Genomic DNA, 20,338 nt, shown 5'->3' with positions numbered 1-20,338 from the left:
TGGTGCCTTTTCCCCGGGTTTGCCTATCTCGAAACGGAGCCGTCGTCCTGGGATTCGTTCGATTAGGCATGGGGTTTATCCACCAATCTTATCATATAACCGTGATCAGTTCCCCATGCCGGGACTTGCGATGGCTGGAAATCCGGGGTTTGCTTCTGCTTCTTCGTCTGATCATCTAGGTAGGTAATGCATGTATTTGAAATAAGGAGCGTCCAAATCAACAAGACTGAAAGACCAAGGCATAACATGAGGTATTGTACATACCCAACCTACCTAGGTACACATAAATTACACATAATTCTATGTATATGACTCCATTGCGGCGGCAGTTGGAAAAGCGCTACTAATCCATTCTGGTTCTAATGACCGACTGCGCCGCATCAAAGCATGTACGACGCCTCTGAACGTTTATGTATAACGATATAACGCCATGTGAATCTCCTGATCGAAATACGCATACAAGGCTCCCTCAGTCTCACGGTCCAGCATCGGACCATAACAGAGTAAACTCGCCAGATAAGCTCATTCATTCACGTTAGGGTAGCTTACGTATGGCAATATATGTATGTAGGTATGTATATATGTATGTCTAAATTATTGAAGTATCGTTGCGAGTAAATTGAAGAAAAACAGGCATACATAAATACACACCAATCACACGACGATTCTAAAATCAAAAAGCCTTACCCATCCCCCTTACTGAGATGACAATACTATGTGCGTCAATGCGTGGTTGATTTGACGTAGCTGTATGGTCCCTGATTAGACCGTTATGGTGAACAACAATAATAACAACTCGTAGATCTTAAACATATTTGAGACATCGATCGATGCCTATGACAACGGCTGTGCTTGCGGTGCTGTAACCATGTAACTCCTTCAGCAATTTCTCATAAACATTTGGCCTCCAAGTATCCCTAAATGGGATATTCCCCGCGTCCTCAATGGGTCTAATTAGACTAAGCTATACTAAACACCTCTGATAGAAAGCTAGCACTAGGATGACATATTCAGCTCGTGCCAGAATCTTGGTCGGTATACTGTTCAACAAAACTCTATTTTCACTATGGCAAACTAGATTAGAAGGGTTATCCCGTCAACTCCTATAGTATCCTGCTAGCTAAGCCCCCATACCTATACAGCCTTGGCTATTATACATATGATCCACGCTGACATGTGACTACTTCAACATCGTAGTGCAATCCTCTGCACCTTAGACTCGGGTGCCTCGGCCGATTGGCAGCTACTAAAACTCGCTTCGATTGTCCTCGCTGGCAATTCAACCCTCACAGAGTGCTTTTTTACTATATAAGAAGTGATTATACCTCCTTGGTCTACGTGAGGCTACGAAGCTCCTTTCGGCCCGGAAAGGGGTATGCAGTAGCCACGGAGGCACTAGAATGCGAGTCTTGACTTCACCTTACGCATTGTTTGCCCATTCTGGCTTAGATCCGAGCACGATTCCCAGAAGTCAGGTATGGAAATTTGGAGTCGTTTTGTGATAGACGCAGGAGACGAGCTAGCTGGCCCAGAAAGCGCATAGGATCTGCTAAATATTGGCGAGGGTGCATGCCTCTTGCTAGTTTCGTCTTCATGACACTTCACTTAGTCTATCATAACTTCGGCTAACCCCAAAACATCACTTAACTGTCTTGCGAGGCGGGTTCTCTACTCTACCTACTCCTCGATCGTGGTGAAGATGGCCGAAGTGAGGCCGTCGGAGGCGCTAATGGATAGGTCGATGTGTCCGGGCACAGATGACAAGAAGCGGTACCCCATGGGGAATTAAGGGACGATCAAATCGAGCTTAAGTCTTGGATACGATCAGGGACAATGCCACCGCCGGATCACCCATGCCCAAAACAGAGGCAAATCGTGCCTTCGGGGATCATTGAGTAAAGCTAAATGGCGGGCTACGTTAATCCAATATCTAGGTGGGATTTTATCATCCTATAGAGAGTCGTCTAAAGCCTGGATAGACTATTGCCACGGTGATTTCGTAGTTTGTAAAATATATTATGCCGCTTCATCCTAAGAAACATCGCAATTAGAACTCTAGCAGTACTGAATTAAGTCTACAGCGTTTCTAACTTATTCGTCGAACCAGATACAGCCTTATTCTTGAATACTCTCATAATATTATTGCAAATATCTAAGCTAGAACATAATGTGAAAATCATAGCTTAGCCAATCAAGCTATTGTATTGATACACCAACTTCTCAGCTCATTATGAATCTCTTTATTTTATCTACTTTTCTTAATAGTAAATCTATGTTAAATAGCAATGTCTTATTGTGGACACTGCAAAAGCCATAATGCTAGCTCTATCAATCTAGATAAATTTAGATATTCCATAAGGCTTGTCTTGTACAGCCCTAGTTTGTATTTTCAGGTTTGTAATAGTTAGAAGGAAATATAGTCACAGTGTAACTGTTTAACTTAATAAGTCTACGACATTAAACTAGGCACATATTGCGTGGATGTAGACTTATATTAATAGTTGAAGGAATGTCTATTAAGTAGATATATATGAGACTCCTTAGATTTATATCTTACTCGTACCTTCACCGTATCATTACAGGCTCTGTCCTGCTCTAGGTCAAAACGGACCCTTTCCATCATGTGCCATGGATCAGTATGTTGATCTTAGATTATTTTTACGCATTTTTGAGTGAACGTTGTACCGTTTTTGATAACTTGAGTCATGTTGGGACTGATCTGATCTGGGTTAGTTCTATTCCATCGCGTTTCGATCATCCCAATGCGTGAGAAACAACCTCGGTCTTCGTTTGCCAGGACAAGATAGTCGGTAGAACCCCAATCCTGAACGGGTCCGTCCCAACACATCAAAACAATCGTCCACGGGCCAGTCCCTAGTTCAGTGACGGGATTACCGTGGGGCGTGAAGGGGAAATACTTCCTATATTCTTCAGATATTTCGTCGAGATATGGTTCGTCTTTGAGGATATAGGTTCTATTTTCTCCATCAGAGAATCCCACTTCAGTCGTCCATCCCGTCCAGTAGATTGCGTGATCCAAATCGCCTAGAAATACAGATTTACTTGGTTCATCCTCAGTGTACTTCGGGAGATCATATATAATGCAACTCATTAGATCTTTCAGTTTCATCAATTGATCTAATGAATCTCTGCGGAACTGTACTTTACAATCGAGCTATAGTCGTCCGCACCGCTCTAGAGCGTGACAATACAGTTTCGTATCTTCATCGTTATCATCCATTATTTATATATAGGTTAGTCCGCGGAAACCACTCCATCCAGCTCAAGTCCATGATGGGTTTGTGACGCAAACGGCGCGCAATGCGGGTTTAAATACGAGTTGGCATATTTCGCCGAAAGACAATCCAGTGACAATGTGCCTGGTCTGGTTTGAACTAATATAAAAAGCATACATTCTAGGAACCTAATAAGTGTGTTCTGGGTAGATTCAGGGATAGATCTACTAAGGTTGGATATATAAGGGGCGCGTAGCACCCTCGTAAGAGAGCAGAAGGGCAGTCGTTAATAATTCGATACACATATTTTGACATTCACTCTATGTATGAAATTCATTACGGGCATAAATCTGACACCTACCTAGACATCTATTTCGAAATCAATAGAGCGTTAGATATCTAAGGATGATATTGCTCATTTTAAGTCCCTAAATAGACTCGTATTATAGGTATAAGACTTTTGATTATAAAGTGAATTGGCAATAACTCATAACATATATTTTTATGGTTAGTTATTATGAATTGTTTGTTTGGCTTAAGTGAAATAACGCTTCATGCCTTACTCCGAGAAGATATCAACATTTGATGTATAAACTTGATATAGATAAACGAGGTTAATAGTTATTCGCATTATCGTACCTATGTCTATATCATTATATAACCCCTATCTGGTAGTATGACAAGGCACAAGCTTCTAAGTGTCTACTATCATGTCTACTATCTTCGTATCAGAAAATTCAAGCGAGAAACACGCCTGAAATCTCTAGGATATCTGATGCTGCTGGGAGTACGACGACTGCTATAGCCATGAAGTCGTACAAACTGGAAACGACGTCGCCACCCGCAACCCGCCTGATAACACCTCAAGGGAACACATAGGTTTTCTCTACATATGTTCCCTCCGATACCCAGTCCCTCCCATCTTCAATACTTCCCTCAAGGAGAAAATCAAAATAACGAGTGTATCTTATTAACAACTGTACTGGGAAGTGCATCGCTCTTTTCGACTTCCTTTTCGACCCCCTTTTTAACATCCATAATTTGGACATCATCTTTTGCAACCTCCTCTATCCCAGAATCATCTTTCTCAACACCCCCCTTACCCCCCATATCCTCCACCGCACCCGGCCTATCCCAAGTCTCCCTCTCGAGCCCCTCGACCTTTTTCACAAGCTCCCATATGCGCTGCCTAGCCGTCCGCGCCTCCCCTTCCTGCCGACGCCAGACGTCTTGGAACGCGTCGAGCGCGAAGGGCGGGACCGAACTCTTCTGCGCGGCTCCGTAGTCGTATATGACGATATCTTCCTCGGTGCGCGCGGCGACGCGCCGGTGCCGGTGCGATAGAATGACGCAGTCGAGCACGAGCGAGGTGTCGGTAGCTGAGGGCTGCGAGCGCAGCTTGTGGTACGCGGAGATGGTGTCTGGGTAGGTCATGGGCTGCGGGTTGTTAGTATCCATCGTCTTGTTTATAACATAGACAGACAGATTAGATCTGCGTATCGACTGGCGATATTAGAAGGGGATAAGAAGATACTGGACGTACGAATTTATACTCGGCCTTAATCGACTTCATGATCAACCCCGTCCCCTTCGGCGTCATAAGCTCCCTCCACTGCGCCCCGTTCCCCGGGTCTACGCTCGCGAAGTGTATGATCCAGTTGACGCGCGCAGACTCGGCGTACCGGATGTAATTGGTATTATTCACATGGCCCTGCCCGTCGTTACTTATCCGTCAGCGCTTTTACTATTCCTTCTTTTTCTTCTTCTTCTTCTGCTGCTACCGTTTACCCCGGGCTAGGGCGGACTACCTACAAAACTGTCCATCTCCCCCCACACAACCTGCTGGTTCTCAAGTCCCCTATGCCCGCCCGTCAGAAACCCCTCGGCACCGGCGCTTAGCTCGCGCCACTCCGTGCCGAGGACGCGCAGGATGGCGGCGGCGTGTAGCGCCTGGTCGTGGGTGCAGCCGAACATGATACATCTTCCGATTCGCGCTTTGAGGTCCGAGTACCATTTACTAGGCGGGAGCGGGGGTAAGACCGGCTTCGTCGCGGTAGAGGAATTGCGACTCGAGTATCTGCTACTGAAGGAGGTAAGGGATTCTGCTCGGGGTGCGGGTTGTCGGCAGACGACTGGAGATAGGAAGCGCAAGGTATATATTGGTTTTAAGCGAGGTCTACATGTAGGAGGCATTGTGTAGGAGGTACCTAAGGGATTTACGAGCGGCCAATTGGATTATGTACCGAGATTAGTATATAGGCGCATATAGTATATGTAGGTAGGTATGTACAGAGAGGAAATCAATTTGGTATAATGCAAGTAGCTGTCGCAAGCAGGAAGTAAGAGAATTTAGGTTAGGAGGTACATATGTACAATACATGCAAGGTAGAAGTTACCTAAGCTTAAGCCGTAGCTTGGAGGGGCACATTAGAGGGGCAACCTCCGTAGGGGATGGAGGTGCTACATATGCCCGAGTCAAGCGGAGTCGTCCAAATCGAGCATCCTTGCTGACGCCTGCGCGTAGACTAGCGTCGCTACCTAGGTAGCCTTGAATCCGACGATGACGATAAGAGCGATATTGGAGATAGCACATATCTCTTTTAACCCAATTGATATTAGTGTTTTATTTTAATTGGCTACGGTATATTCGGTGCGTCATTGTTCCGGTATATTGGCTTAAGCGTTTAACCTTATTTGATACGGTATTATCTCTTACGTCTTTTACAGCCTTTTTCTTTGCCATAATAACTTATGATATATCGACCTTGCAATGAGTATACGCCCTATACTACCACCTACAACCTCTTCCCCTGACTTCCTCGGCTCCGAATATTCTGTTTATATTAAACATCCTGGTTACGGAAATCAAAATGGCCCGCTGTTGCAATTTGTTCATTTCGGTGAAGGGCTTGATTACGATTTGGTTATTTATGCCTGCTATATTGTAGTCGGCAATGTTTGGCCTCTTGAAACGAAAGGCCAGCCGAGAATCGACAAGCGGGAGGATGACGGGAAGCTTGGCTACGTCTATTTGTTACTTTCGAAATACCCTAACGTATAAGAAGCTATTACCCGCCCTAAAGATGGCATTCCCACTAATTCAGTTTATTTCCTCCATAACAATGAAGGTGATAGTAAGGTAGTGCATTTTGTTCTTTTTTCGTATGCTAATTGGTTATAGTACATTACGCATTTACGCCATCCTTTAATCATTGGATATTTCCACACCATGATTTACCTTCTCCTTGGCAAGAAGTAACCATATCGAACCTGATTTCCAACGTGGCGTTGAATAATAATACCTAGCAAGTAATATTAACCTGCGATAAAACCTATTAAATAATTAACTTCTATATTGCTTTGGAATGTGCTTACATAATTCCTAGCTTTAAAATCGAATAGTATATAACAAATGCTAAAAGATTATATATTGGTTTTATGGAAATCGATAGTTTGGAAAACTTGATAGCGCTGCGTAAAGACGTCTATTATATATGGGATACCAATATGGAAATTATCCTGCTTCCTAAGAAACGCGGAGATATATACTATTTGGTTAACCACGCGTTTAAATTAAGCCGGGCCAGTTTTAAAGAAATAAAAAAGTAATACTATAATCTCGAATGCCAAGACCTATATGCCATTCGTCGAGAATATCTGTTTGCCCGTTTTGCCTGGTCTATTTTTGAAGCCAATACTGTTACGATTCACAAGTCCAGAAAAAGTCCATATAAGTTTCTGCTTGCTGTGGGAGATGCGACGTATCCCCAAGCCCAAATCAATGACACGCTCGCAAGCCAGATTCCTCCGCCCTCGCTTCCTCGTACCGACTTGCCAGACTCAGGCCCGCCTTCCAAGAAGCGGTCTCTATCTCGAGCTGACAAGAACCGCTATTATTATTCCGTCGACGATCAAATCATAGATCTCTATCCATACAGCAGCACACGCGATGAGCTCGATGAGGACAGTAAGGACGACGAGGGCGACGGGGACGATGAGATAGCCAATAATAATTCCCGCTATTATTATTCCGTCGATAATCAAGTCATAGATCTCTACCCATATAGCAACATACACGATAAGCACCGTGACGAGCGTATTGGTCGAAAACGTCGACGATCCGAAAGTTTTGGCAGCGAATCTCCGCCCCCCCCTTTCGCAGTCTTTTACCACTGTTAGCAGCAATGGTCGAAGCAATAGTGTTGCAGCAAATCCGCGCGTAACAGAGCCTAAGGAGGTTAAGTCAAAAGATAACGATGACATTACTAATAGTGTAGCTCCGCCTGGGTATCAGGTCACATTGCGTAATGCAAAGAGTATGTAACTTTAATATGTTGGATATAGCGTGGCTATTTCCTTAATTTCCATACCTGTCAGGTCTACTGCAGTATGTTTGGAAGGGACTTTGGTTATGCGTAAGGTTATACGGCAGGTGCGCAGGTTATTGCTTGGCTTGTTAGTATCACCTAAGGAACTTGCGCAGGTTTTTAGTTACCTTGTTCTTGCTATATTAGAAGGTTGCACTAGTTATCTCCTCGAGTTGGTATGATAACTTGGTATAAGGAAGGAGTTGCTACTGTTTTACAATAGCTGTTAGCAGTGTTATTAACTTATGTGTTTTACCATTACTTGTTTGGTTATTATATAAGTTTTTTAACACGAGGCTGAAACTAAAAGGTGTCATTGATTAAAGATGATGTTTTGGGGAACTTAAAACATTAGATCTTTGCAGCTTTGCTGTAATGTATATATATATATATATATAAAGGTTAAAAGTTATAACTTAAGTTATAATATTATCTAATAAAGTTAAACAACATTATAACTATCAACTATGACATTTTTACATTTTTATATTTTTATATTATTATTATTATTTATTTATTTATTTATTATAATATTAATGTTTAAATTTAAACGTAAATAATAGGTAAAATTTAAAAAAGTTTACGCTTTTTTAAAAGTTAAGTTTTTATGGTCTCCCTCACGGGGGAGCCCTCGCTTTGTATTATATTGTACATACTGCTACCTAGGTAGGTACCTAATGTATAGCTTAGCATTAGCTAGCCGTGATAAGATAAACCGGTGCCAGAGCTAAGTATAGCGTTGCGTCATGTCCAACCATCCTTCTTCCTTCTTTTCCTCGTACATATTACAACATACCTACCTATGTATGTATCAATTAGGTAAATGCCTGCCCACCTCCTACCAATTAGACATACCCTATGCCCACCTTTGCTCGCCCAAGCCGACTTTTCTCCTCCCTCTCGCAACATCTCCAAAAACCCATCCGCACCAACGATGCCTTAACCGCCTCCATGCTGCCCCCGCCCAATCCTGTGCTGCGGCGGAATGTCATAGCCATCTACAAGGAGCTCCTGAACTGCGGCCGCGACTATCCCAAGGGCTACGACTACTTCCGACAGCGGCTTCATAAGGCCTTTCAGGAGAAAGCGTCACTGCGTGACGAGAGGGAAATCAAGGGAGCTATTAAAAAGGCCGAGTATGTAAAGAAAGGTAGGTTGGATATTTAGGTATTTGTTATTTTGGCCCTGTGAAATCTATAATGCAAGTATTTCGGGTTATTTTTGAAGAATTAGGCGCTGACTTTGTATTCATTCATTTATAAGAACTCGAGGCGCTGTAAGTCTGATTGTAAAATCTATTCCTTACCAGTCGAACCAGTCGATACCCAGCAAGTTATCTTCAAGTATACGATTCGCAACGTTCGCAACAATTTCATCCAAAGTTATTCCATTCGTATCGTCTATAAACATCAAGCTCTCGGGCTTAGTGGCCAATTCCTTTATATAACTTCCTAGGACGGAACATTGTTCTGCGCCTAGTTAGCTCCACCACACATATACACTCGTTGTATCTTTCCAATCATGCCTCCCGTTCAATGCACCCGGTATATATGTAAAAATAAAAAAGATAGGACAAGAATATAGCCAGGATCCCAGTCCCGAATATGCATCACCAAAACCTATCCCCAGTTTCCCCTTCGATTTTCCTTAGTTATAAGTAAACGTCTTGGGTTTATCATCTGCTGTAACGTAAGGTGGCGTTGAAGCGCTGGCTGTGGTATTGACATATGGCGTTACAGGTATTTCTTGAAACGGTATCGTACTCTTAGAAAGAGGTATGATGGTCTATAATTGACTGCAAGGAAATGTGTTAGAGAGCTATATTTCCGGATTGAGCTGGATCCGTTAGTAGATTGCGATTGCCTTTAGGGTGTCGACAGGGTGAAGATTTGGATCGGTGGATCAAGGAGAATCGATGCCAAGGATATCGACCGAATATAGCGTGGACAAACAACAGCCAAATAGGTAGACTAGGCCATTCGAATTATGAATTCGGAGTCAGCTTCTTCCTGGCGCACCATGCCCCGACTTCTAGACATTCTCCCCAACTCGTGCCGCCTTCGCGCAGTAGATCGTTCATCATCTTTCCACACCATCCGTCCCATTCGTCTTGGCTCTTCCCGCTAACTTCTCGGATGATCGGCTCGAGGCAGAGTATCAACCCTACCATCGTCTCTAGCGCGGTTCGTCTGAGAGCAGCTTGGCTAGTTGTCAGCCCCTTCCGCTTATCATCTCGAGAATCGATTAACCTGCCCTTTCTTTTCATCGAGTCGATATAGCTCTTGCCATCCTTTGTCACTACACCGCCGACACCTTCGCGCTCCCATCTGATCTCGCTCAGCGGTACCGCTATCCTCTTTGATCGCAATTCCATAAGGGTATCCACTTCCTGTAAGAGATAGGCGCCGATCAGCGCACAAGGAACCGCCGACAAGCCCAACGCATCCAACCCTTTGATTGCCCAGCCATTATACTCGACGAGGAATGGGTTGAGCGGCGCGCTAAGCGGTGTGTTGTTCGTCATGGTGTAGGCTCCTAATCTCTCTACGTCGTCTTCTTCTTCGCTGCTATCGTCCGAATCTGAATCAGAGTCGGCGGCCTTCGACGCAACCGGAGTCCTAAGAACATGTGGCCTTAGCATACGTACGGCGTGATCACTCTCCCAAAATTCAATCACGCCACCTGGCTTTAGTATGCGCAAGTACTCTTCGAAGAGCTGTTGCGAGTCGCGCATGGAAGTCGAAAGCGAGAGTGACATGTCTTTGACCATAATCAAGTCGAATTCACCGTCGATAAACGGCCATGGTCGCCGCCGTACATCGTGTTGGACGAACCGCCAGCGCATATCCTTGTCTGGTCTCCAGCCTCCATCGAGGCCCATCCCCACCAGAGGCGCAATATCCATGCCAGTAAAGGATATGGATGAGTGGCCATGCTGTGCAAAGTACCGATGGCACATCATACTCCAGAACGCAGAGCCACACCCTACTTCGAGGACACGCTGTGGGGGCTTATTGGCAAACTCGGGTGCTGTGGTCGGACCGCCGAAAAGCTGTAATAGCATCAGTGTGCGCAAAGATTGACGATGAAGTTCTGTTAAGTCGACTGGTAAAGGATACAGTAGCGAAGGCTGGTTGACGTAAAGTCGGTTGTTTCGCATGATGAATGTCTTTGCCGCGGTGAGCGAATGCTTGGTGGAAGTCGAGGCTATGCTCCCCTCCTTGGAGGATAAGTTCTCATTTGACGTCATAATGGAAGGGTGGTCGGGGTGAGAAGAGCCAGATCCAGCGTAGACGCCGCCACCACGGGACGACACCGAGGGGTACTTTTGAGCAGGGACGTAACCAGGCTCCATGGTCATCGAGTCATGATGTTTACTCTTGGTCGATCTTCGGCGAGCAGGCAATAAGAGGCCAAAAGGTTTTTGGGTAGGCAGGGCCGACGTCGACGGATGCCGTGAGCTATGAGCTGTCGACGTTTGGTACTGGATAGAATCGCGCTTTTGCAACCTGTTAGTCGTCGAAGAGAGACCGGTAGAATAAGGCAATTGATGACCGTGGTCGGAGCTAAAGATAGGTAGGTGTATGGATTTAATGAATCTTGAGGATTTTGGCGAAGTAGGCGGTCGCTCGGAATCGGAGGCGGGCGGTAAAATTGCAGAGGTAGACGGACGGGAACCGGATGATGCGATCGAAGTTAGGGTTGAGGCTGAAGCGGCGGCTAACGGCGGCGCGGGTGCGAGTGCGAGTGCGGATGCGGGTGCAACAGTCGAATTCTTGGTGTTACTGGTGTTGTTGATTATAGGTGCTGTAGGCGACGAAGAAGAAGAAGAGGAAATATGGTGGGTGGCTATAGCAGTGGTAGTATAGGTTATTACGGCGCTTGCCCCTTTTCCATCATTGGGCTTGGATGTTCGTATGCCTGTATTCGCCCCTGTATTTAGACTTGAAGCAGTAGGCGGTGACGAGGAGATGCTGTCATTAGTCGAGCTGCCGCCGGATACGGCATGGGTACGGCCCAAGCCTGTCAAGTAAGAATGCTTTGCTTGTGTCTGTATATGAATATATTGCTCTGCTAATGATAATGGGGCTGGCAATGCTGATAATGGCGATAATGGGGGTAGTGGTGGTAAAGGCGGCAATACTGGTAATGGAGGCACTGGTGGTAGTGGCTCAGTTCGTGTTGTTTGCTGTGTATGTGTATGGGTTTGTGTTTGTGTGTCGTGCGACGTACGGGAGCTAGCACTAAATGAAGAGGAGGTCCTAGAATGAAAGTAATGCGACGCCGGCCTATGTGCCAGAGATTGCGGGATAGTTCCGGCAGGTGGTGGCCGACGCCTACCAGGTATCCTTGACCTAAGCGAGCTGGTCTTCTGTTTCTTTGTCTTTTTGTGGTCTTGCTGATGCTGATCTTCCTCCCCGTTACTGTTGTTAGTCTGATCTCCAGCGCCGGCTTCTAGATCTCCATGGTTCTGGTTGTTTTGATCGGAATTGTGCTCGTGGTCTTGATTTTGGTCGTGATAATTCTTGTGGTCTCCTTGGTCGTGAGTGTGACTTGGGTGATTGCCAGAGTTATTAGTATTATGTTTATTGGCCCCATGCACAAAAGTGTAAGTGTTGGTGTTAGCGTCAGTGTTAGTGTTAGTGCTAGTGTTAGTGTTGGTCCTAGAAGATGATTTTCTTCCGTTTGCCGGTCTGACCCTGACAGGGGCCGAGTACAAGGACAAGCTGCTGTAAGCGAATTCCATATTTTTTTTTTTCTCGCAATCCGTTTTAACCTAGGGGGATGCGTGTTTAGTTGTTGCTGCCCTGTGGCCCACGTAAAATCCGACCTAGCTTGTCTAGCGCCAGTAACCAGTAACTGGTTAATTGTAGCTGGAAGGTACTTCCCGGGGCCGGCCGCTCAGTCGGATCTCCACTTGGACCCAGTTTTGGGTACTTGGGTTATACCTTTTTAATCAATCAGAATTCTTCAGTGACTTCAACCTTCCCCCTCCAGGCTCCAGGGGATCGGCGACATGTGCTTATGCGTTCCTCAACCTTTCTTGTTCTCTCACTATTCCTTTTTTTCTCCTCTGCCCCTTTCTAGAGACTCTGCGAGAATTGGTTGATTCTCCAAAAATAAAAAATAAAAATAAACAACAACCCATGGATCACCGTGGACTACCGTGGCTCATTCAACTGTTGATAACCAGTAAATCCCTAGGTTACGATAGATAGACTGCTTCCCAGGACGTCTTCTACCACATTCGTATTCTTTTCGGTTCGATCTTAGAGAAGCACCATTGGGATGAAATGCGAGCTGGGTCTTACGTCTTTTGCTGGTTCTTTTACCCCCCTGGCCTCTTCTAAGCCATGGTCTTGGACTGCAGTAACCATTCAACCATCAACTATTGGATGATGATTGGAGGTATTAGACTTCCGGCAGGCTTTCCGGTAGATTGGGTTTCGTCTCGTCTCCGTTTAAGTACTTTTAACCCGAAGGAATGCTTTTCTCGTTTCATGAATCGGTGTTGCTTCCCGATCCGAAGATGTGCAGCCTGTGCGGGATCTGCAATAAACGGTGCCCAATCTGTTGTAACAATTGACAAACATATGACAGCTTTACTCTTTAATACTGCTGCAGCGGAATGACCCGCGGTTGCAGAAGACCGTAAACAACAAAGCTGGCCCGAGAACTCCCTCCCCCGCCTTCACTTATTATGATAATAATAATAACAATAATAATGGGTGGGCGATATAGCTGGATACGAGCGGGCCGAGCTCAAATCAATTCCTCGTGGGGAAATTTCAGTTAGTCCCGAAACACTGGAAATATTCGGCACACTCAACACTCTCTATCCCGCGGTCTTGAGAAACATCCAATGGGCAATTTTAAATTTTCGGGCCGGTGCCTTTCTCGGTGAGTTTGTGAAGAAGTAGGATGGTGTGTGCGTATGTGTGCGTATGTGTGCGTATGTGTGCGTGTGTGCGTGTGTGCGTGTGTGCGTGTGTGCGTGTGTGCGTGTGTGCGTGTGTGCGTATGTGCGTATGTGTGTGTGTGTCAACCAAGAGGAATCTCTTGGCATGAAAATGACCTCGGAGTATCGGGAATCGCTCAAATTGTCCTATTTGATCCAACCATCGGCCACTTCGACGGATCACTCAAACCACAGTCCGATGGATTTTATCTTCTTCTTTCGAGATTCAAGGTCGACTTCTTTCTCACATGCGTTTTGCGTAATCTGCTTTCACACGTGACACCCCTTCAGTCCTATCATCGGTCATAGGATACCCTCTCGAGTGATTTCCTACTTGTGGCTGCATAAATCATGTCCTCATTTTCTCATCGGGAATGTATTTGTACTAATGGCGCTCTTTGGAAACACTGGGATGAAATGACGCCAGGGGGGCCTCCGTTGTAAAGCTGCCCCTTTGCTTCCATGTGTTGTCTAGTAGAGCTAGACTGACCTGCCCATCGAGAGTGATGGAGTAGGTAACACACGGCGCTCTCAATGCAATCGTCTGTCTAGTTAGTAGAATCGGTTGACATGTAAAGAGCCGTTGGTTTGGATTGTTGCAGGACCAAGACTACGATTTATGTCAAGCGAGATGTGTATAACCCCATAACTCCATCAAGCTACTTACAGCTTGGGATGTGGCCTGTTCCCGTTATGTACCTTATAGGCCCTTTAAGAACAGCCTGACTCTTTTCTGTCTAGCGCTATTTCTGCATTGTGATCACGATGCTGTAAATCATCCTTTTATGGCTGTTTTAACGCGAATACTTATTTCTACCTGTCAACTGAAACCTAACAGGTGGACCGTCGATCCCTGCGGGTATGGCTTGTGTATGGCTTCCCCGCATTTACACCTGCATAACGGCGCCCAGCTAATAGTCCTTGTCACTCTTTAGGCGACTCTGGGTGAGGGCGGGTATATGTAGTGACCAGAGCGGCGCAACGCACTATGCACTATGCACTATGCTGTAGCTTGTGAGCGATATAAACTCGTAGAGTCCCGAACCTTCGACTCGCTAGTCATGTCTATACTAGGTCTATGCCAGCTAATTCTAATTCTAGAATACTAGTAAGGGGTTTCGGTCACTACTTGCAGGACATAAGTAGGTCGGGGCAAGGGAAGGGAATGCTCGAGGGTTGGAGAGCGAGTTCCAAGTAATTGGTCCGGTGGAAAAGACCTAGACTCTAGCTCCGAAGATGCGGCCTTACACGCGGTGAGATAGATAGGCGTTGGCATCCTACAAACATACCCTGCGTTCAGACGCGAATTGGATCCGGCGGTCTGCCCAATCCCCACTGGCAGATGCACTGGTAGATGCACTGGGCTATCAAAGGAAGGTAGAAAAGCTATTAGGAGGCCAACATGCTTCAATAGCGGGAAATAATTAGGCAAGGGTTAAACCTCACTCCTACTTCTAGTGTAATTCTAAGATGCTAATCCGTTTAAGCCAGATACACTTCCGTAATGTGGAATGAATGTGGAATGACTTACACAATCTAGGGTTTCACGGAGCGTTTCTTTATCTTTATACCAATAGGAGGTTTTGCAATTCCTTCTCGCTTATTGCCGTGTAGGCCTATATCGATCAGGCTGAAGTGCGAGAAGCCTGTAAGGTGATTCCCTGGCTTCCCCAGCTTCCCGACTCTTGGCATAGGACGAGTATTGAGGCTGAAGTGGCCGAGCATCAAGCTTTTGGAACGAGTACGTGTACACCCGTGGGTTCGGCTTTATCCGCTAATAAGTAACGACGCGTCTATATAAAAAAACATATGGTTCTTGAAGCTATAGCGGTGAACTACTATAGACGATAAGTTTGGTAAGGATGCAAAATGCCAAGAATAACAGTTGGTTAAATCAGTGCATCAATAATGTCAACTATCCGGGCATTATGTAGTGGAGGTAGACGAACCGTTCTGTTAGTTAGCATCTTATGAACTGTTGCTATATTTCCTCATACTATTGACCTCAACAGTCTATCGGCAAGACGGTCCGATGTTGGGTAGGAGGACACAACTACGCGATACATCAAGACGACATTGCTTTAGCGATATATCGTGCTCCCATGTTAAAAGTTTATATAACCACCTATATACCTATATATATGAGTAGAAAATAAATTATCAAACCCAACCCGTTTTGATGATAAGAGTTAATGTTGATATAATTGGTACTTAATAGCAGTTGAAGCTTAAGTACTTGGATGACTTATCAAGATAATAAAATATAACAGTTCGTAAAGACATAAGATGCTTTATTGGTTGGTTTGAACCAGACTGCATCAACTTATATATACCAAGGTACTATTTGGATAGGTACTGTGTTAGATTATGTAAGGAAAGTCATTCGTTTGGATACCTAGGTGTTTGGGAATGTCATTTTTGTAAGAGCAAACAACTCTTTGAGAATTGCGTCAGTTGGGTAAGGTTTTATGAGATATGACCTCAGATATTGAGGTACCTACTATGAGGTACATACACAGCCACGTCACGATACACTGATGCGACTGCAAGGCTGAACAAAAATCTTATCATTTGGTGGGGCTGACTAATAAAATCAAAGGGAATATCTCATTGGTAAGACAATTGGAGATGTAACTAAATTGAGTTTTAGGTACAATACAATACTACCTATGTACAGATGGTAACTCGTAGCTCACGTGATAAGGCTAAGTCTTTTTAACTTTTGCTTACTCCCCCACATGCATATTGCAGCGGATCAAAAAGCTTGGACTTCTTTGAAGTAACTTGGGAACTTAGGAGCTACATTCGACCAGAACACCACCATAATTCCACCAAGCACCACGCAAACTTGGTTGCATCTTCGTCAACGCACATGCACATGCAATACTTACTACTTACTACTGGCCTCAACTACGCCAGTACCCCGGCTCTCTCTCGTACAAGCCACATCACTCTCCCCATCTCCCATCTCCCGTCTCCCACCTCTCCGTCGGTATTGACTCTAAAAACTCAATTGCCAACAGCTTTGCTCCCTCGACATCGTCTTCCGTTTAGCTCAGTGCCATGCAATATCTCGGACCATTCTAGGTGCGAACACTTGTTTTCCATTCACAATATTCCTTGCAACACTGTTCTTTGCAACACTACGCATCCATTGTCATTCACCTAGTCACATTCTTTTGTATAGCGTTTATTGGACAGTCGGTTGACCTGTCTGTCCTACTATTCTATTGTCCTATCATTGAATCTTTCCATGGCATACTATCATTATCATTATCGAAGCTACCTAACCCAGCTATACCCACCCGACTAAGTCATGACTGGCTGGCTAACTTTGCCTACGTATTTTATAGATACGCGCAATATTAGAGCAAGAACCCTACCGTCGCCGCCTTCTCGAGCTACTACGGGATATAAGAAACGATCCTTCTGTAAATCTCTATCTTACTTAGACTTTCGTATCCGTTCGCAACTGGGAGCCCTTTCTACCGTTGCCACCCGTAGCAGCGCCACTTGAGACGCATCGGCCAGGATCCGACATCCCTTGAACCCTTGATGAACTTGTTTTCTCGTTCGCGACTACCGCTTCGATTTAGACCGTGTAGATTCAGGTTTCTGTGAATCACACCCTTCATATCATAATACATAGGATCGGACACTGGTCCTCGCAAGTTCCATGCCTCAAGACGAAATTCTCGGTCTCTATGCATGGATATTCGCTGAACCATTGTCTCCTCGTTCATCTTTCGGCACAGGCTGTTAAAAACAGTCCCGGACAGCTCGGCGTGTTCTCCCTCACTTGGCGCGATCGACCTGTTCCTCGGTATCTCCATGGCAGATAGTATTCGATACATACAGCGCACCCTCGACATCTTTTACACCTAACTTCCGTGCCGAGCCATTATCACTCTTTATCCACCGACCAACAATCCTTCCTCTCCAAAATCTTCTTAGAGTACAACTATAAAAGAAAGAAAAAATCCGAATCGCATACTATAGTACTCACCTCCGGTAGCTGGTGTATCTACTGTCGTCACGGTATCTCTCTAATTTCCCTGCTCCCCTGATGCCCATCGATCTCTCGCGCGGCATGTATGGGCCAAACCATCAGCAGGGACACAATTCGCGCCTCAATGGTGTCCCTGGAGGTCGTGGCATTGCGCCACAGATGATGTTCAATTTTGTTCAGCAGCAGGGTTCGCATTCACATCACACTCACCCGCAGCAACACCACCAAAGCCTCCCCCAGGATCATGCAGGCCACGCAGGTACCTCGGGCACCCTCACCCACTCTACCTTTTCTTCCGGTCTTATGTCCAGTGTAACTCCATTCACACCAAGCAGCCACCAGAACGGAAATACTCCGGGTTCTCGGGGTGGTCAAACTCAGCAGTACAGCGAGCACTGGAACGAGCAATTAAAATCTTATAAGGAGTCTGAACGCGCCCATCAGACCATGACGGAGCAGCACCAACCTCACTACTTTGCCAGGCTACGGGCGAACGAGAACAAAGGTATCGGCCCAGCTCTCCCAAGTGCCAACCAGCCCGAATCAACAGTTGACGGGGAGTTGGAGGATAGAGGCCGGCCCGTTAACGTCGACAAGGCCCTCGATCGACAGGACTGGCTGAATCTCGACTTTAGTGGGCAAGGCTTAAAGAACCTATCCACCATGCTCTTTAATCACTATTCCTTCCTCACTGAACTTTATCTTGCCTCCAACAATCTAACCCGTTTACCGCGGGAGATAGGGCAACTCAGATCATTGCGGTACCTTGATGTGTCTCATAACCAACTCAGCATGTTACCTCCCGAGTTGGGCATGTGTACTCCTCTCCGCCAGTTACTCCTCTACAACAATAACATTCAAACTATCCCCCCGGAACTTGGCGCCCTGCATTTCCTGGAATTACTCGGTGTCCACGGCAATCCGCTGGAACAAGACCAAAAGCAGAAGCTCGTTGAAGAAGGTACTAAGGCCTTGATTGCCCACCTCAAGGAGCAAGCACCAGGTATGAGGAAATTTCTTAACTTTCTCAAATTCCCCGCGTATAACTGGTTTACAGCCTATATCATCCAAGTAGACACTATTAACTGACTTTGTTTTTAGTACCTATACCACCGAACCCGCGTTTACCCATCACCATTCAGGAAGATGTAGGTTCGGATAAGGAGCACATTCGAGTCATGTCGTGGAATACCCTTTGCGACAAGTATGCAACCAGTACGCAATACGGTTACACCCCAGCTAGTGCCCTGTCGTGGGAGTATCGGAAGGATAGTATCATGCGGGAATTCCGTGAACGAAGCGCCGATATTCTCTGCCTACAGGAGACCGCTATGGATGCGTTCGAGACGTTTTTTACCCCGGAGCTTGGTAAACTTGGCTACAAGGGCGTATTCTACCCGAAGACTCGTGTCAAGCACTTAACAGGCAAGGATCAACAGTCCGTGGATGGTTGTTCTATCTTTTATAAGAACGACAAGTATATCCTGTTGGATAAGCAGCTAGTAGACTTTAGGCAGACGGCCATCAATCGACCTGATATGAAATCTGCCGATGACGTCTTCAATCGAGTCATGCCGAAAGACACCATTGCTGTCTACTGTTTCTTCGAGTCAAGGTTTACTGGTAATCGGTTCATCGTCGTCAACGCACATCTATGCTGGGAATCATTTTTAGCCGACGTCAAAGCCGTGCAAACAGGAATTTTGATGGAGCTTGTTACGAAGCAATCGGAGAGGTACACGCGTCGGCCGGCCCTATCGATCGAGGAGAAGAGGTTCAGCAAGCCTGTAGTCGCGGAGGAAGATGCAGACGCTGCTGAAGAATATCCCGAGCCGGCGCCTAGTCAGGAGTACCGCAACAATACTGACATTCCCCTATTTCTTTGTGGTGACTACAATTCGATGGCTGATAGTTCTGTATACGAACTCTTGGAGAAGGGACGGATACCACCCGATCATCCCGACTTAATCGGCCACTCGTACGGGAATTTTACGCGTGACGGCATCGAGCATCCTTTTAGCCTGCGCAATGCCTACGCCCACCTATTTGGAACTCCAGCGGAGCTAAGTTTCACGAACTACACACCGACGTTCTCGGGCGTGATCGACTACATATGGTATACTACCAATACGCTGGACGTCGTCGAGTTACTTGGGCCTCCGGATTATGAGTATCTCAAACGCGTTCCCGGATTCCCAAACTACCATTTCCCGGCTGACCACATACAAATCATGGCGGATTTCGTCTTTAAGTCAAGGAAAGACAAGAAGGTGATTGCCGACCAAGATAGGTCCGGCGGTCCCTCTAGGAATTGAGACCGGGCCTGGATACATTGCGGCACCGGGTAAATGAATACAAGAGAGCGCACGTCTCTCGAACCTTGGTCCGGAGGCCTCGCTGCATTCTAAATTCCACAAATATGCACCCATAACGATGGAAATGCCTTATGAAGATTGCGGCTCAAAAGACCTGAAGGAGACGGAATGCGCTAGCTGCGTGTATATGAAGGGATGAGGTGTGATGCAGCGAAATCTCTTCTCATACATTGAGGACGGGTTTTGGCAAGGTAGAGTTAGGTTGGAAATCTCGGAGTGCGGTTTGCAACGTGGAGTGAGGATGGTTGTTTTTTCGCGATTTGATCTCTGCCCTTTATGTTCCCAGTTTTATTATTTTGGCGGTCCAACACGTTACCTTTACAAATGAAGATACGGGCTGCGTCGTTTGCAGTCTCTGTTCCTCTTAACTCTTGCATTCCGTGTTCATGAGT

The 20,338-nt window shown here is 45.8% G+C and overlaps 6 protein-coding genes across 6 annotated transcripts; 3 read left to right on the top strand and 3 right to left on the bottom strand.

Annotated features, from left to right (window-relative positions):
- Positions 1-3,845: 3,845 nt before the first annotated feature.
- F4813DRAFT_354937 (thioesterase-like superfamily-domain-containing protein) lies at positions 3,846-5,654 on the bottom strand. The gene is made up of 3 exons (XM_049242809.1): positions 5,049-5,654; positions 4,780-4,947; positions 3,846-4,673 (listed from the first exon to the last, which is right to left on the bottom strand). The coding sequence occupies exons 1-3, from the start codon at positions 5,427-5,429 to the stop codon at positions 4,185-4,187; spliced, it is 1,038 nt and encodes a 345-aa protein (XP_049100821.1). The 5' UTR covers positions 5,430-5,654; the 3' UTR covers positions 3,846-4,184.
- Positions 5,655-5,906: 252 nt separating this feature from the next.
- Positions 5,907-6,485, top strand: F4813DRAFT_31566 (uncharacterized protein). Its single transcript, XM_049240929.1, has one exon. It carries the CDS (start codon positions 6,007-6,009, stop codon positions 6,295-6,297), a length of 291 nt encoding a protein of 96 aa, XP_049100820.1. The 5' UTR covers positions 5,907-6,006; the 3' UTR covers positions 6,298-6,485.
- Positions 6,486-6,893: 408 nt separating this feature from the next.
- Positions 6,894-7,675, bottom strand: F4813DRAFT_31562 (uncharacterized protein). Its single transcript, XM_049240927.1, has one exon. The coding sequence runs from the start codon at positions 7,497-7,499 to the stop codon at positions 7,104-7,106; it is 396 nt and encodes a 131-aa protein (XP_049100819.1). The 5' UTR covers positions 7,500-7,675; the 3' UTR covers positions 6,894-7,103.
- A 692-nt stretch (positions 7,676-8,367) lies between these two features.
- F4813DRAFT_354930 (uncharacterized protein) lies at positions 8,368-9,803 on the top strand. Its single transcript, XM_049242808.1, has 3 exons — positions 8,368-8,753; positions 8,867-8,879; positions 9,343-9,803. Exons 1-3 carry the CDS (start codon positions 8,462-8,464, stop codon positions 9,392-9,394), a joined length of 357 nt encoding a protein of 118 aa, XP_049100818.1. The 5' UTR covers positions 8,368-8,461; the 3' UTR covers positions 9,395-9,803.
- F4813DRAFT_380002 (uncharacterized protein) lies at positions 9,588-12,350 on the bottom strand (the record flags this gene model as incomplete). The annotated part of the gene is made up of 3 exons (XM_049245518.1): positions 9,588-11,071; positions 11,159-11,452; positions 11,837-12,350. 3 exons carry the CDS (start codon positions 12,348-12,350, stop codon positions 9,588-9,590), a joined length of 2,292 nt encoding a protein of 763 aa, XP_049100817.1.
- A 5,181-nt stretch (positions 12,351-17,531) lies between these two features.
- On the top strand, positions 17,532-19,989 carry F4813DRAFT_31385 (glucose-repressible alcohol dehydrogenase transcriptional effector). Its single transcript, XM_049240912.1, has 2 exons — positions 17,532-18,574; positions 18,673-19,989. Exons 1-2 carry the CDS (start codon positions 17,629-17,631, stop codon positions 19,884-19,886), a joined length of 2,160 nt encoding a protein of 719 aa, XP_049100816.1. The 5' UTR covers positions 17,532-17,628; the 3' UTR covers positions 19,887-19,989.
- The last annotated feature ends 349 nt before the right edge of the window (positions 19,990-20,338 follow it).

This window comes from Daldinia decipiens (genome assembly GCF_022478715.1).
Source record: "Daldinia decipiens strain CBS 113046 unplaced genomic scaffold F4813scaffold_11, whole genome shotgun sequence".
NCBI classification, from domain to species: domain Eukaryota; kingdom Fungi; phylum Ascomycota; class Sordariomycetes; order Xylariales; family Hypoxylaceae; genus Daldinia; species Daldinia decipiens.
This window is presented reverse-complemented; position numbering and strand designations above follow the sequence as displayed.